Source organism: Topomyia yanbarensis, chromosome 1 (genome assembly GCF_030247195.1).
Source record: "Topomyia yanbarensis strain Yona2022 chromosome 1, ASM3024719v1, whole genome shotgun sequence".
Taxonomy (NCBI): Eukaryota; Metazoa; Arthropoda; class Insecta; order Diptera; family Culicidae; genus Topomyia; species Topomyia yanbarensis.
In genome coordinates, this window is record NC_080670.1 from 206,541,061 (window position 1) to 206,558,871 (window position 17,811).

The 17,811-nt window shown below is 42.9% G+C and overlaps 1 protein-coding gene across 1 annotated transcript in view; it reads left to right on the forward strand.

The window, feature by feature from the left end:
* The first annotated feature begins 5,881 nt into the window (after positions 1-5,881).
* LOC131689500 (E3 ubiquitin-protein ligase Ubr3) overlaps positions 5,882-17,811 on the forward strand; it is a 118,548-nt gene continuing 106,618 nt past the window's right edge. Inside the window, exons 1-2 of the mRNA XM_058974626.1 lie at positions 5,882-6,744; positions 16,316-17,099. Coding sequence (XP_058830609.1) covers positions 16,781-17,099 — 319 coding nt within the window. The 5' untranslated portion in view covers positions 5,882-6,744; positions 16,316-16,780. The remainder of the gene's footprint in view (positions 6,745-16,315; positions 17,100-17,811) is intronic.

The following is a 17,811-nucleotide window of genomic DNA, read 5'->3' on the forward strand; positions in this document are numbered from 1 at the left end:
GTGAAGGAGTGCTCCGCCAGCTGCATCAATGGGGCATCCCCGGAAACCTTGGCTGCTTTATCAAGCAGTACCTCAATGATCGAAGATTCAAGGTAGGTATTGAAGGAAACCAATCAGATTTTAGGAGCTAAACGGCACCAGCAGTCACACAATTCTTAGTCAGCATGAACTCTCTCTTCGTCACGTTCCCGAAAGGAATATTCGTGATTATTTATGCCGACGACGTCATTCTTCTAGCGATCGGGAAAAAGACCGACAACACTAGACTGAAATTGCATGCAGCTGTAAAAGCCGTTGGACCAACTCGGCCGGTTTCAGCATCTCAGCCCCAAAGTGCGCTATTTCGCACTGTTGCAATTTCCACCACGTAGCCACCGGTCGGCCGGTCAAACTCGCTGGATGAGTAGTACCATTCGTAAAGTTGCGTGATCGTCGACCGGAAGATGACTTTCTTTCCGCACTTTCGACAGGTGAAAAAGGACTGTGAAAGCAGAAAACGACTTGTCCGAATCACCAGTTCGGAAAACCCGAGGAGAAATAGGCGAACCGCACTCAACATCAGCCAGGTCCTCATCCACAGTCATCTGTACTACGGCCTTGAGATAAACAATCGTAATTGGAAGGGCCTAGTCGATATCCTCGCATTGCTGTATCACGGATCAATAAGATCGACCTTAAACCTGCAGCCCAACACCCTCGCCAAAGCTGCCTGCGTTGAAACCGGCGATCTTCCCTGTCAGTGGTCATACATCACCATCTGCTACAGACAGCTATGGACATACACATCACGCTTGCCGATGCACCTCTTCCCACAATCGCACAATTACAGACAAGTCAACAACCGCGGCTGGTACGATCGTGGCCCTAACATAGACTTCAGTGTGGCTGTATCCACTATAGCCGGCGATCCTCACCGTGCAATCAGATCCAAATTCCCCCAGATGGTCGAGCTTGAGCTTGTGCAACCACCCCTGGCTGCTACTGCGTTATCGATCTGGACTAGCTGAAGTTTCCCAAGGAATCAGTAGATAATTATGCTTGGGAGTAGCGAAACATCTTTCATTGTGCAACTCCTGGTAATCCTAAAGTGTTTATTGACCAATACCGGCGCCGGCCAGGCCCGAACGTAGATCGCGGAAGGAAATGTTAGTCCGATACTTGCTTTTGCTAGAGGCCGTATATACTACTGCGCACTCCACAAGTATCACGGGAGGATGATATTTGTTAGTAAGTATAGAAGTTGGATTCTACTTCTTCTATACCGACGCCAGAGAGCTGACTCCACTATCTGGACGATATATCGATCCATCAACTCATGGACCGGGGACCAACGGCTTTACTGCCCTTCCGAAGGAAGACGTGACCACAGACCTCGGCGGGAATTGAACCCAAGCCAACTGGAATGAGTGGCGGTCACGCTTACCACTCAACCACCGGCGCCGTCCCAAATTCCTCCAGATGGTCGAATATCAAAACTCAAACCATCTGCACATCTTCGCCGACGGCTCGATTGAGGCGGGCTTCGCCCATCGCCTACCCTCCGTGCTCTACGCAGAAGCCGCCGCCATCGTCATTGCCGTTACCTGAAGACACCCTTTCCTATTCCCTCTCGGTAATCAAGGCGCTGGAATCAGGGGAGTCCAAGCCGTAGAGCAATCCTGTGACCCGTTAACTACCATATCGGGGGGCTCTCGGGCAAAGCGAAATCCGCGGTACCGAGGATGATGACCGCTTGGCCGCGCTCGGTTGCCACTCTTGCGGCCTATTTTCTAGTGAGGTCCCGTCATCCGACATCAGGGAATTCAAGGCGAACTTCATCACTCACTGGAGTAGGCTACCCTCAGAAGGTAAGGGGAGACCTGGAAAGGTGGGCATACAGCGAAAACCAAATAGACCAAAGAGAGCTTCTCCGCCTCCGCGTGAATCGTATGAGGATCACCCATGCTCACACCAACACGCGTGTCGATCCTCCAGTAAGCACAACTTGCAATACAAGACTCACGATGGAGCACTCATAAACCACTGGGAGCTCGAAAACCTGCGACGACACCACAACTTGCCCTCCTCAATTCGGGAAACACTAGGAAACGACCCAGTGCACGAAGACGCACTACATCTTTTCTTGAAAGAGGTCAATATTCTAGAATCTATCTAAGGCAGACCGCGAACGGGCTGACCTGACACTATCCATCTACCACCACTGCTCAGCGGGCGTTCCGCCACACCAAGGCCGGGTGCTGGGGTGATTCACCCCCGTCCCGTCAACCCAACTAGTCACCATCGCCCAGCGGGCACCCCACCGTATCCGAACCGGGTGCTGGGGAGGTTCTTTCGTGACCCCTCCACAAACCGCAAATCCCTAAGTCACTCACCACCATCGTTCAGCGGGCTCACCGTGTAACCCGTCAGGGTAACAATTTAGCACTGGGTGGAAATATACTCTTTTTGCGTATACACTCCGTAGAGTGTATTGTTTACGTATTGTTATGCTCACCGCTGTTCGATACCGTTCACATTTAGTTTGTAAATCTTTTGTATAGTTTCGCGTTTGTGAACGGTTCTGTGCGTACAGATAGGTGTAGAAAATTTTGTTTTATGTTTGTGTATTAATAACAAAAGGCTTAGGTAGGCTACCGCTCTCCTCTTGCGAAAAATCGTGTGCACTTGTTATGCTGCTCATCGTTGACAGCTATGCGACAGGGCGGTTGGCGGTTTGTTATGGTCGAGTGCGGAAGGCGGCCATCGTGAAAAAAGCAGATAATGACGGACCACAGCCACGAACAGACGTTCGAAAAACTTATTTATTTTTTCGGGACAGTTTCCTGCCACCGTAATAGAAGTGCAGTGCGCACGTGCGACGGCAAATTAAATCCGTCAGTGTATCGGTTTGTGGTCCGGGCATTCGGAAAAGTCCTGGTGTACGGTCGCCGAAACAGGAAGCTAACCACCAAGGAGCCACTCGCTTCCTCGGCTAAACAAAAAGGACCCAGGTAACACCAGTGCCTTTGTCACTGTGGAGGATCAGCCGAACGAGCCTACCAGGAAAAAGGAGGAGATCCACAGTTAATCGTAAAGAGCAACGAAGCAGGGCGGACAAAGGTTCCCCCTGAGGTAGGTTACTGCGGAACCTATCTGGGCCATTCACGGGGAGTGATTGGACCCGGCGATTATTCACCCCGTCGCTTGGGAGATTCCAACAAAAGAGCCTTACTCACCTCCCTCGCTAATTGAAAAGAACCGCTGCGATAGCAGTCAACGATGCCAGCAGGAGAACTCGGCCGTCGGAGTCCCGACCGGTAGGATAAACCCCCGCCTTCCGCCATCGTCAAAAGTAGTTGATTAGTTTCACCGGCAGAGTGCAGCATAGAGGAGAGGAGAATAAAAGTCGATAAATTTAGTTTATTTGTTTTTTTTTCTCTTTAAAAATCCGAAATTCCGAAAATGAAAATAGGTACTGACGTGGAGCTTGAGCTGTGCACGTCAAACCTATTTTCAATTTTCAAACAACCGTCAAGCAGTGTAGTAGTGGCCCAATGTAGATCGATATATATATATTTTTTTAAATGCAAATTCGCATTAGTTTCGCGCATCCAGAAGCACATTTTCCATGCATCCAGACACAATCACCAGACACCGTACTGTCGGACAGCGACATTTTGACGATAAACAATAGACTTTAGTAAGTTCACACTGTAAATCCAATCCGTCCTCATGTTGTCTTCATGTTTTTATGTATTTATGTTAATGTTCCTCTCCAATAAAATTGTAGTTTCCCTTGAAAAAGGTCACCACCAAAGGCGGAAACGTCGGGTAGTAAGAAACCCTTGTTTTGATGATCTAGACTGAGACAGCCGACTTCGTTCTTCCAGCACCATATACCAGTCGTAATCTACATAACCTTAAATGTAGAGCTAATTTTTTGTAGAGTTTTGACGTCTTACACGCATCGCAAAATATATTGCACGCAACGCAAAATACATAATGAAATTATGCCCCTAGGGCATAACTCGGGAATGAACCGTGCAAAGATCCTGGCAACTCCTACCTGGTAGAATTTAGCACGATTCGAGCAAACATCTGACAAAGATGTGGCAGGAAGCGTGCAGAGATCTTGGCCGTACATTCTTGGCTGGATTCCGGCTAAAAGTGAGCAGCATCGGTTAGTTTAACCGCTTCTGTCAGAAACGGTTGTTTCATTTGAGCGATTTTTTTGCCACAATTCTCACACAAATCGCGCAAAATACTGACAAAAACGCTACCAGAATCAATTTCGCTTAGCTCAACTTTTGCTAACTTTCTGCGTCGCACAGTGACTGGGTATGATTGTCTCGTTTTTTATCTCTGCAATTTCAATGTAAGAAAATAATAGTTTTGTTCCAGTACATGGAAGTTACTCCCTGTTGCTCCGGAGCAAAAAATTCTTGCTCCTTTTCACTCCAGTTTGCCACCAGAAGAAGAAAAAAGAGAAGAAGATAATACTGGAACGATTTTCTTTCTGATGTTTGCTCCGGAGTACTTCCAGTTTCTCCTGGTACTGGAACAAACCTAATGTTGAAAAGAGAAATAACGAGCCACTATTGAGAGAATTAAAGATTATTGCATTGATAGATTAGAGTGTATTTGGGATATGTTTTCGTACTCTACTTAAACATAAGTTTACGTTGAGGTCCCATAGTCTTAATAAAGAAGCAAAGATCGCGTCCTGAGGTAACAGTTAAAGCAACAGTTTTTCGTTGGTTAAAGCCCCCAATAGGAGCAGTCAACGATAACACCTGGAAAACTGGAATATTGTTGTCTCAATTGGTCAGAAGAGATCACCCGTTACCCCCCAAGCAGTATCCGAACAGAATTTTACAACAGCATTTACCCTACAAACAATCATAAAACAATAAATATTATAATTATTACTTTTTCAACATTGCTTGATGCAGAGTTCTCACAGTACATTTAAAATAAAATTTCTGTAACAATCAATTTTACTGGTCAGCAAAAAACTGATACAGTAAATCCACATTAAATTTTACTGTTCTCAAAAAAAAATATTTGGAGAAAAAGCGATTTTTTCAATGTTAAGATACATAAACACCCTCTTTTACATTGAATTGTACTGTAGAAACGTTAAAGTTTATTGTATTTGTATTGTAGCATAACACTAGAGCTTACTGTAAATTATTGTAAAATTACTGTACTGTCACAATGAAAATCATGGTTTTGTTATTGTACATTTCTATTCGGGGTGCCCCATAAAAACCCGACGAAATCGGGTGCTTCGGGCACAGACTAACAGACATAACACTATGAGGAAATTCCCTTAAAAAACATCGATCCAACAATTTTCCCAGAACACTAGCTCTACCTTTTATCCACGGTCCCTAACACTTATTTACTGGTGGGTTACCCCTCAGGTTTGGGAACGATTTTTCACTGGTGTTTATCCCCCATATGCTTGTTCATATGTCACTGCGCCATAATTTCAACTACAAACCCCCATAAGAGTCGGTGCAATAATCGACCGATTAATTGATGGTATAGTCGGTCGATTGTGGTTTTTCTATGGGGTAGCTGTAGAAAGACAGCAGCCTATTTAGTAGGTGGAAAAGTCAGGGGGATTTTAAAAAAAATTCCGTCCCAGATTCAGCTTGAGAAAGTCCATACAAATTTTTCTGAAACATTGTTCCGTGAACCGTATCCATCAAGGCACCCCTCGAACGAATACCTTCGGAAAAGTACAAAAACATCGAACCACACCTGTCAATATTTCGCGTAAACATCGCCAATTAACCTGATGGCAACTCTTCCGTGGAATCGTCGAAGAAGCAGCAACAAAAATCACACTCTCTCGTTCACTCCAAATCTTTTTTCTCGGTTCGATCGTTCCTTCACCGTCGCTGACGGTTCAGAACTGTTTGAGACTTTAACCGAGACGTTTCTCCTGTTCGTAGTACTCGCGATAGAAATTTTTTGCGTGTGTATCACCTCTCTATTACCCCGAAAAAAGAAAATCAGCAGGACTCGAATCGGCGAAAAGTGTCTGTGTGTGTGTGGGTAGATTCGTGTAACTAGGACTCGTTTTCTGCGGTTTTTTTTCTCGTTTCTGTGCGCTATTCGGACACAAAATAGCAGCACCGTTTCGTCGGTCGCGTGTTTTTCGTTCCCGAAAAGAACCGTGTGTATAGTGTGATGGTGGTGAAATTTTCTCGTATCCCAACTGTGACGTGAGCTTTCAAGGCCGCCACCTCCTCCAGGTTTTCGGGTGGAAGCCATATTTTTTGACAGGAAAACGAATCCAAAACGTGTGAAGGAAAATTTTCGCTTCTATCTGCAGCAGGCAGGCAGCATTCATTGAGTAAAATTGGTCATCACGAAGAGGAACCGGACTGTCGGTCGATAGGCTGGTTGGATGGCCGGGGCTGGTGCGGCGAGGCAAGGGAACAAGTAGAAAATTTCGGTGTGTGGCGTTTTCGTTGCTTTTTTTGTTCTGGTAGTGTTCTGTGTTCTACATAAACGAAGTGGTGTCTTGGATCGCCTCTTGCGGGCAAAGAAGTTGCGGTGTGTTTGTGTGAGTTTTTCTCGAGCGAGCTCGCTCGTACTGTGAATTGCGATACAGGAAGGAAGGAATAAGAAGGAAGAATACTGCCAGTGTTGGTGCTGCTGTTCGTTCGTTTCTTCCATCGCACGCAGAGAAAATCTGCTGCGGTGTGTTGTCAAAACAGAACGGGAAGAAGAAACGTCTGAAAGAGACAGGTACGTAAGTGTTGCCAGATTTGTAATGTTTTAATTGTTTTTTGTTCAAGTTACAGGTGTTTTGAAATGTACGAAATTGAAACATGGATATTCAACTACATTTATGGAACTTATTTTAAACTATTAAAAGTCTTATAGAGATGAGGAAGTTACTTAGAATTTCCTTTTGAATGACAATTTTTTTATGTGGTATAAAAATACACTCATCAGATGGGTCATTGCATGTGACTGCGTTACGTGTGCGACTTATTTTTGCACTTTTTCCACTTCGAGTTGGTTCCATGTGGTGATATAGGCCAGGGCCGACTAGTGTGACTTCATAGGACAATCAGTGTGACGAGCCCTCCCAGGTCATCGGGTATTACTGTCATAGTGTTACGTTAGGTTCTGACCTATGTCATTTTAGTTTAACAGTTGGGGTAGGAACCTGACTCAGTTTGGCTTCAAGTGAAAACGACCGTCATATAACGAAAAGTGCCAATCTAAATTTAAACAAAACCATGTATTCGTTGTCACCATCCCCATCACGATTTACGAAATGATTCGAGATACATCTACTCTAGTTAATGGTTCAAAGTAACTAATGACTAAAAAAAACCATAGAGCAATAATTCCACATTCGAAGTGATAAATTTCCGTACGATAATACAGCTGACGACGACAGTACGTCCAATTCCAGCAAGGCACACGACGAACACGCTGGTTTCTCCGGTGAATCTGTTGGCGATCATATGTAGAAACAACCGGTGGTGTTAGAAACAGCAAACCGACCAACCACGCGGTGTCTTATATCTGAACGAGAAACCTTCTCCGAATTCGAAGCTATTTTTCAAGCAATCGATGCCCCAAAAACGCGAACACTACAACGAGTGCGCACCTGAAAAGAAGAACCCGAAACAGTCTACCTTGTAGTTTTTTTTTCCTTTTTGCTTTTCTTTACCTTTGGTTGCTTCATCAATTCTCCACATCGAACTTCAAGTCTAATAGAACTATTTCGTGCTAAACTCCACAACCGGGGAGCAGACGGGACACACGGGAAGAAGGGTACTTGCGATGGCGAAAAAAAAACTTGCTGATTCGGAGCAGGAGAACGCGAACTCGACCGGCTGATTCCGCGCTGAGGTTACATTCTTTGTCGAACACCAACACCAATACCACCACCATCATCGTCGTTGAATCGAACTTTGCGGTTCAGAACATTATTTTTCGATATAATTTAATTGGATGTTTTTTCGTTTGTTATTCGCTCCCGCATGAATTTCGCCCCTTTGCCCGAGGGCTTGCGTTTGTTTGTCTGTACGAGTGACGGACAGGGTGAGTCGGCAAGTTTGGAACAGTTCCGCGTGGGGATCTGATAAGAATCCAAATTAGATACTCAAAGTTAGGAGATTTATTAGAATTATAGTAGTTTACTGACCGGGTTGAATGTTTCAGTATAAGAATCTCGGAAATCAAAAAAATTGAGCACGTGGAGCAATCTTGTTGCTGATATTCACGTTTTAAGGATTCATAAAGAAAAAAAGAAAGATTTTGTCACAATCGTGGTTGAACAATTCAGAGTCATGACTTAATGTCTAGTTTCCGGTCTCCATATACGGCTGCTACACGCGTAACTTACTCGATCGCACGCAATAACAAGTTATTGTGGGGCCTATCCCGAATTCGATATCTTTCAGATTAACTTGATACGGAATATTTCCTTTTTCGAGTAAATGAGATTATGATTTTTTGAGGGATTTATGTTCAGGTCCTCATTTTTACACCACTTCAAAGTGAAGTTCAATGCAGATTGTATTCTGTTTGAGATTTCCCCTTCACGAGGACTATAACATCATCTGCAGATCCAATCACTTTGTATCCTATTTCAATAAATGATTTTAATAGCTCGTCTACAACTTATGATCACAACAAGGGTGACAGAACTCCGCTATGAGGACATCCCATATATGTTTTCATAGTGTCGTGTTTCACAGCGTGTTAGGTTATTTGAAGGTTTTTAAGCATTGAGTTGATCCCATTCTGAAAAACCAAAAAAGTTCGGTATGGTGAGTCAACTGCATCACCGACTAGTAGTAATGTTGGAAGGACTTCATACTAAGAAGTTGGTCCTGATACTTCCCAGGCTCCGTTAGCGATTGAGAATATTTAAAGCTCCTTCAACTATTGAACCATACACACGGGTGGCATGAAACTATGGAATTGGGGTTACCTGTCTGGTAGGTTTTTACTACCGGTACAAGTGGTCTACGGTGCAATTCTTAGCCGATTGAAATAACTACTACTGGCACTATAAGTCTTATCTAGTAGGCTGCTCGGTGAAAGAAGCTGACATTGAGGGTCAGTTTCCATAGACGGTGGATTACTCGAGCCAACGAAAAGCCCATAATACCCCCATGCTCATGGTGTTTAGAATTGGTTCAACCATGATCCGGAACTTCGGTTAAAGAATTTGATATATTAGTGTTTTGGTGGTTTCAAGGGGTTGTTTGGTGTTTGAGTCTGTGAGGTTTCTCTCGAGACTTGGGCAGTTTCACAGTTGTGAATAAGGTAATTTTCGTGCATTCAAAGGGAGAGATGGTCCAGGATGTCGTCGAAGAACTTAATTTGGAGTGAGGTAAAAAGTCCGAATGAGTGCTGCTTGCCAGACGAGAACGTGTTTGTGTATTTCTTTGGTATGAGAGATGCCCTACAGCGCTTCTATGAGAGATGACTTACAACGACATCTACATGAAGTGGGCATTCCTTGATGAGATGGGAGTTCTACGGAGTCGTGGCCGAAACTCTGCTGCATCCTATGCACCGATTCGAGCTATATTTTCTATGATCTTCCTCAAACAACATTTAATCACATTCTTGTTTTTTAGACTGATTCCGTTGCCGTTTTCAACACGCTGGCCAAGAGATCGTGGGCCCTATTCTCACAGTCACGTCACTTAGTGACTAGAAGAAAATGTCCTTCTAGTCATTAGGTGACGTGACTGTGAAAATAGTGCCCCGTATTGAACGAGCTTCACCAACGATTCATAGCACGAAGCTATACCTGGTTTTGCATTTCAAACCATCCGCTATGGGCCTTCTTCCGTTGGTCATTCGACCGTTTACCTTCACCGGGTTCTTCAACTTCGGGCCGATGCTTGTTAGGATGGATAAAAGCAATGTCAAGCCCTGGGCAGCCATCTTTACATGGCATACTACCAGATCCATCAATTTGAAAGAGGTACACCCTTTGAGTATGGAGCCGTGTATTACGACTGTTCAACGCTTCGTCTTCCACCGTGCTACCCCACGTGACAACGCAACCTGTTTTCAGGGCACTAACAACGAACTGAAAGCTCGTTGCACAAACGTCATAGAAGATCGTTACGTCTGCTGCTCTACACATGGGCGGTGTGAAAGAGAGACAAGTTCGTTCAGTCCAGGTCGCGATCGGAGTAGCTCTGGGGATGGTCCCCGAAAACTCGTCGAAACTTATCTACATCGCTGGAGTTTGCAGATCAAGCAGCATTGACACCAAATCACCTTCTGATGAGCAACTCATCCGGTATCAAGTTCCTGTCTACGGGGCCGGTGGATAGTCGTTCAACACAGAGAAGCAGGTGGAAGTTGGTGCGGTTCATCACCGAAGTATTTTGGCACAAATGGCTGAAGCAAAAATCTTCCTGTTATTACGCAGGTGGTTTCAGGAGGAAGCGATGTGGTTGGCGAGGAACCAGGGACACGGAGACGGATAAGAATGTAGAGTGCGGCAGACTCTGTAGCGAACTAAAACAGCCTCGTTGTTTTGAACGTTGGAATGAGGCACAAACCCGTTTCGGGCATTGCAAGAGTTCTTGACCTCCACCTTTTTTTTGTAAATTTAACCTAACAGTAGCTTATTCCTAGCTGTTGTGATATTGAATTATGTACCGATAGTGAAACAATCAGCATTCCATCTAGGGTTCAGCGACTCCAACATCTCTCTGGCAAACTCAACGAGAGCCCTAGAGAACGAATCAAAAGATGTGACGTCCGATGTGACCCAATGCGTCGGTAGTAGCCAATGTGTCCCAGTCTTAAATACCGTTCGTCGAAAAAACGAAGACACCCTTTACGGTAGAGCATCAAGCACATCCTGCCTCAGCTATTTCGCCACCAGTACTGCTGCTAAACACAGAGGTAGAAGTCATTGACAAACACGGCCAACTGTGTCTCTGTAACGTTCTCCTTGGTTGCGGCTCACAAGTAAGCTTTATTACAGAGAAAATGATCAATCGTTTAGGCGTCAAGACGCAACTCGCGACATAATTATGCACAAAATCCTTTACAGAGTGTCTCGAATGTCTGGTTACACCCAAAGTCACTGGACGAATCACAATCACCAAGATCGTCGTTAGCGAATGGCGCCTTCCCGCAGGAATAGATATACCCATCGGTGAGGAGAGACTCTTCTACATACTGAATAAAAGACATTTGATCTTGTCGGACAAGCTACGACAGCTGCAAGAATCTCACCTGCGATGGATCGTGGCTGGTATCCTTAAGAAGCCGTTCAACGCCAACGAACAGTTCAAAATTCAAACCCTATCGAAACGGTTAAAATAGTGATGTATCGGTTTTGATAACTCGAGGAATAGTTGGACATCCCCAAGCTCTCTAGAAACCTAGAAACACACTTCGTGTTCCATATACGAGTGAGCCTGTGGTCCAACAACCATTCATAGAAACCAGAAACCATCAGAATTAGCGCTGAAGGAATATCTGATGCTAGTAAAGAGATTGCTACGTAACCCCAAGCACCAAACGCAGTACATCGAGTTCATCCGAGCATACGAGGTCCTCGGCCAGCTTAAGCAGGTAATCCCGGATGATATTCGATGCCAGCACAAAGTTGTTTCCATAAAATCTAGCTTTAGACGACGTACTCCATCAAGCAGCCGATATCTCCAAAATTTTCTGTCACATTCTGATGGTGCCCAAGTTTCAACACTATCAATGAATCTTCTAGCAAGAAATTTAACAACCACTGCGAAAACTGGATCTGTACACCATCACTTATGGTACTTCTAATGCCGAGTTGGTGTCGGAGGTTATCGCTGTAAAACGGAAACTGGAGCGACTGTTGTAATTTTCTCATCTACAAATGGTGTTTCAATTCGTTGGAATCCCTCCAGTAGGCGACACCCGCAAAACCTAATGCGTATCAAAGTGATCATCGAGGTGCTGGTTCTGCTCTAGAATTCAGATACTGATACACTATTCCTTGCCAGCGACATGAGGCGTTATAATCAAACGGTTGATCTATGTCGAAGTCGCTAAATTCAACAATCTCCTCGGGGTCGTATTTGGCAAATTATCATCGCGTGGTGTCTGAACTAGACTGGGATGATCCGTTCGACGAAGATCCTGCAATTAATAGCATTTCCGTTTTTTCTTGCGCTACGTCGAATGGGACATAAGGCCGAATTGTTATTAGGCCGAGTACCATAAGAATAAATAAACATCTGAGCTAGTTTGGCTCCAAGGTGTGATATTTGACTTAATTTGTCCTAACTCAAGGCCTCTGATATAACGACCTGTAGCAGTTAACAACGACAGTAGAACTGATCACATGATTGATGTGTTTGAGTCTGAAAAAAAAACAATTATGTATTTTTCCTTCTTTAAATCATGAGCTGTTTTTTTTTAATTTTAACAGAACTGTGATTGCAACGTTTACCCGTTTGCATATCACTGCTAGATTTAGAAACGGTAGGTAACTAGGACAGTATACCGAATGGACATTAGGCCAAAGGCAATAAAGCCGAACGTTTAATAAAGAATCTTAAGAACTTTAGTATTTAGGACAATTTACAGTTTTAAAATGATCAGTGGACAATGCTGTCAAGTTGAACAGATAAAAATCTTGTTCTAATAAATAGGGGTGACCGACGTTAGGCATAAGTACGTTTTGTCATAAAGTACGTTTGACAAAATGGACGATGGGCTAAATTTACAAAAAGACGTGTAGCTTTTTTATTACAGAAATTTTTACTCATATGCTCGTTCTTCGGGTTAGAAGAATCAATGTTATGCTACACCATCCTCTCGTATAGTTTTAACGATGTTACAAAATGAACAAGACAAAGCAAGTTATTTAACCCTTAGAGGCGTAGAATTTATTCCTACTTTTCGTATGTTCTTGCAAAATTTGGACTGGAGGTATTTATTTTAAAAACTTCAGCTTTAGGCTAGTTCGGCTATAAACAATTAATCTTCGTAGCCTACTTACAGTTTTTTAGATAGGCTAAGTATTGGGCTACAAATGTTACGTTTGCGATAGGACCTTGTTTGTTTCGCAACTCGTGGAACATGTAAAAATTTCTCTCTCTCTCTCTCTCTCTCTCTCTCTTGCGTAAGATAGTTTGTGTAGTTTTCTTTGATGGCAAAAATGATAATAAATAATATGAGAAGAAATCATTGTAGAAGCAGCGACCATAGCTGTATATTCGTTGACTGAATAATAATAAAATTGATCATTCTTTAATTCATGAGCTGTTCTACAAGACAAATATTTTCTTATTGGACAATTGCACCATGACAGTATATGTGTATTTTCTATACCTAAATACAAATGAGTCTCTTCATGCTAAACTACCGCTTATTTTATTCGAACAAAGATTTCTTCAAGTTTCCACGGCAGGCTAAGATGTTGAATGAGTTCGGTCAGATTACAGCGTATTTCTAAAAGATAAAAGTGAAGACATTCGTGCTCTTATCACCCACCACCAGCGCCATCGAAAAATGAGTTTCATTTAGTTATTCATCAGTATGATAATTCATGTCTAACGTCCATTATGCTTAACATATTTATGCCTAATGGGGTACACCCAGTAAATAGAACTGCTTCGATCGATAGATTCAAATTTTTGAACAATCGATAAATTTCGACATTAAACAAGTATTCATGCGAAATTCGGCTCAATCCGGATGTTCCGAATCATGGTTGCTTTATCTTGGGCCGCCAGTCGCAAGACCGCTTTTACGCTAGACGCCTGCGCATTTAACACGATTGTCGATGGCCTTCCAACAAAATTAACCCATTCGGCCTGATGACTCATTCTGCCTAATGATTCATTCGGTTAAATGACCGGTTTAGGTTTTCGGCTATTTAGCATTCTGCCTAAAGGCTTTTGGCATAATGGACTGGCACCAAACAAAGGGATCTGAGTCACTTGGTATAAGGTCATTTACCATAACTGATATTTGACATAACAATTATTTGGCATAATGGTCATTTGGCATAATTTTAGGCATTGACCTCACTGAAGGTCATTACGCATAACGAACATTTCGCATAATTTCTTGTAACTTCAGGATAACGAACAATTGGCTTAATTTATTTTATTTAGGATGTCGATCATTTGGCATAATTTCTAATTCTGCGTAAATTCAGGATTATTTGACATAACGGACATTTGGCATAATTTTGAGAAGTGATCACAATGGGTGTCATCTGTTTTTTATTTACAGGGAAACAGCCAAATTAATAAATAACATTCACGCCCAATGTGGCTACGCCACATCGTTTCTAGTAGGATACTGTCCGGCATCGTTGTCGCTCCGTCGGATTTAAACTAATTCATAACCCCTATGTTAGGGTAATCTGGGCAAACGAGTGGATCACAGGTTTGCTTGCGAGGGGCCGCCGCTGGGACAACCTATTTGAGGCCTTAGATGTCATTTTAGAGCCAGTACTTCTTCGTAGGATATGTTCACAATATTATTCTACAAATTTTTAAATTAAACATATTTTGCTTAGACAAGCAAAAAAAATTTTTAGAGGGTAAATGACTGGCAAAGTTATAGAATTTTATGTTTTGAATAAGTTCGTCTATAAAACCACAGACATCCGACCTCATTTTTGAGGCTAAATTGTTGTTTTTTGTAAACCCAAAAATCAGTTCTTCGACTTTTTTATGCTAAATCCTAAATTGATTAATTTAATATGTTCTACATAGCTGCAGGTATCACTGAAATGCAACATTTTATTGAGGGAACTAATAACATAATGACAATACTCATATAAATTTGCACTATTTTCATCAAAAATTCCTGTTTTCATGGGCGCTATCGGGCAGCCAAACTTCGACTATTCCGAAACTCTATCATTCCAAGAATTAATTTAATATTACATAGAAAAAGGATTTTTTTTATTTGACTCAGAGCAGTTGTAGCTTCGAATAATTTATAGTCCTTATGAGTGCATTGCTAATTAGGCCCTATTAAACAAGTTAGGCCCTTTTGAAATCAGTTAGTCCCTTTTATAATCAGTTACTTCATAAAAATCAATTAGGCCCTTTTGAAATTTGTGATAAAATCGTTATCAAAGTTCTTCATAATCAATTGTTGCGTTATGTACGTGTTCGGTTGGATATTTTCTAATGGAAAACATGAAAATTCGATTTGTTCACATTTTGCAGTTAGGCCCTTTTCAAATGTTTGGCTAGAATTGATTAATTACGATTACAATATGGAAAAGTAAAATACAAATTTTGAAGTTAAACTGCCAAAGAACAAAGATTTCGGCTGAAAAAAAAATCTACAGTTTGTATAAGGTAAATGTTCAAAATTGAATATTATACAACTTTTCTGAAGTCCGCAATCATCTGTTCTTGGTTGTTGTGACAGACAATCAAGTTTTAGTTTTTGGAAGGAAATACGTGAGCAGCTGCAAATGCTCCGGTCACGACATGCTGAACGTCCAATATGCCGAATGACTTTAGTAGCTTAGATCCTTACCTTGGGTTGGACCAATCGAAAAAACGACGCTCATATCCACTAAACAATGGCGACATGACCGGGAACTTTAGTGATATGGGGAATCTCGCTCTCTTCTAGCATTCAGCACATTAACATAACATAACAAACGCTCAAGGCCTTCGCGATCATCCACGCATACTAAATCCAACAGGTCTCGCAAATAATAAACCTAAAAAAAGCGATTTCAAACAGGAACCTGCAAACGCCCATGTTCGCACGATAATGCATCGGTCACGTCCGGAAATCTTTTTCTTCGGTATTAGCGGCCTAGGTCCATGTCCTCAATTGGACCAATAAAAATGACGCTCATAGTCACTAGACATATTCTATGGCGACATATTTCCCGTCTCGTCTGAAATTGTAGTGAGTGATTCTGACGGGGAGTCCTTCCGAGATGTTAGCTCTTCAGGTCCAGTAGAAGGAAACTCGTGAGGACACTCGCCATCGATGTTTTCATATGCAGAGAAAAAATTCTTAGTTAAAAATCTTTATTGTTATTTCGTTATTAAAAAATGACTGATATACGGACGGGTTCTTCAAATTCCGATTCAGATGTAGTTCACGTAATCTGCTTTTACTGTATATTTTTATACCAAGTATAAACACGTCTTTACCATGTCTCAGCATTTTCGCTCGATGATTCATTATTTAAGAATAAAGTTCGATACGCTGTACTGCTTTCTGTCCTCTCGATGACTGACTGACTAGAGTCACCTATCACAATCTCAATCGTTCTGCTATAAACCAATTAAGACTGATTAATATACATATATTTTCTTTTTCCCATTTGCAGAGATTCCCCAATACCCCCGGTATCAGTTTAAGCGAACAAATGGAATCGAACTCGAACAGCTGCCCCCAAGGCCAACGGTGCTGCTGCACCCCGGCCATTTTAGTGGTCATCATCGGATAGATTGCGTCACATTTTCCATGTGATAGAAGAAAAAAATAAAATTGCCACCTCATGAATGAATGTGTCAGTTTCTATGCGCCCAGTGACGCTTGCCGCCTGTCGTCGTCGTCTGATGGACGTGTGTTTCCCGAGGGCGAAACCGAAGGATGAAGTGCTATTCTTAGTGTGTGTTAAAAGAAAAATTCGTAAATGAAGAAGAGAGGCCGTGGAGCCGTTCAAAAAAAGTGTCTCTGAATGTTGTTGATCAGTGTTCTAGAACACGCCACTAGTGAAAAGAAAAATTCACGCAAATATAAAAAGTTGATTGCCATTCTTTCAAGTGTTTGATCCGGAAAATAAAATAAAATGGAATTTTACAATCCATCATCGAGCGGCGAAGGGGGAAGCAGCGGTGATGGGATGCCACCCTTCGGAAACAACACCGGTAGTAGTCGCGGGGGCAGCAGTTCCCCGCTTTCCGTCGAACAGGTAAAGGAAAGGAAAAAGCAGCAAGCAGCGGCCGCAGTCCACCGGGAGTTGGCCGTGATGGGACAATCGGAATATCTGGATGCGATGTTGGATGATCTACTGTCCCCGGAACGGCTAATTGCCGACGGATTCAGCATCGAGTGGTGCAAGTGGCTGATCGCCGGCGGTCGGACACCCGAGGAGTTTGCTTCGATAGGTGAGTCGGTATAAATATTCGGAATTCATTCTTGTTTTGAATTTTAAGCTCGGTAAAGACGGGGGACATCTATTCCGGGTCAACATTCTCGGTGACCCCCACAAAGTCAAGAGTTTTTTGCTCCTTGGTTGCAGCTGATTGAATCTGCTGCGGAAGAAACCACCATCCACAGTTGTGCGGGTTTGGGATGAGGAATCAGCCAAACTGAACCGATTATTTTGCTATTTCGTGCGCTTGCGTTTGCGGTTGTAATTAGCAGTGGATCAGTGGACTGTGCTTAACACCTTCTTTTTTCTTTCTTTCGCCGTTGCACATACGTGTTTAAGCGAAAATTGATTATATCTGCCTTTTAAGAACTTAAGAAGAATGGCCAGTTCAGGTGGCGCGCGAGGGTTCAGCATTTTCGGCTTGGCCTGCGCGAAACAAAAAATTCCTCTTGCGCAAAGTTCGTTGGAATCGCACCGAACAAGACTATAAAGTGTAGGTGAAATAACCATTAAACCTCCTCTAACAATTATAATTGAAAGAGTTCAATAAGCAGGCAGCGCAAAGTCAGCAGTCGGAAAATGCACTCACAACACACTCGGAACATCAACCGCGCTGGGTGCCACCAACCACCACCACCACCACCACCAGTGGGAAAGAAGCGAAAGAGTTAGAAACTGAGACAGAGCACTTGCTTGAAAGAAAGAGACGGATCGCGCGAGTGTAA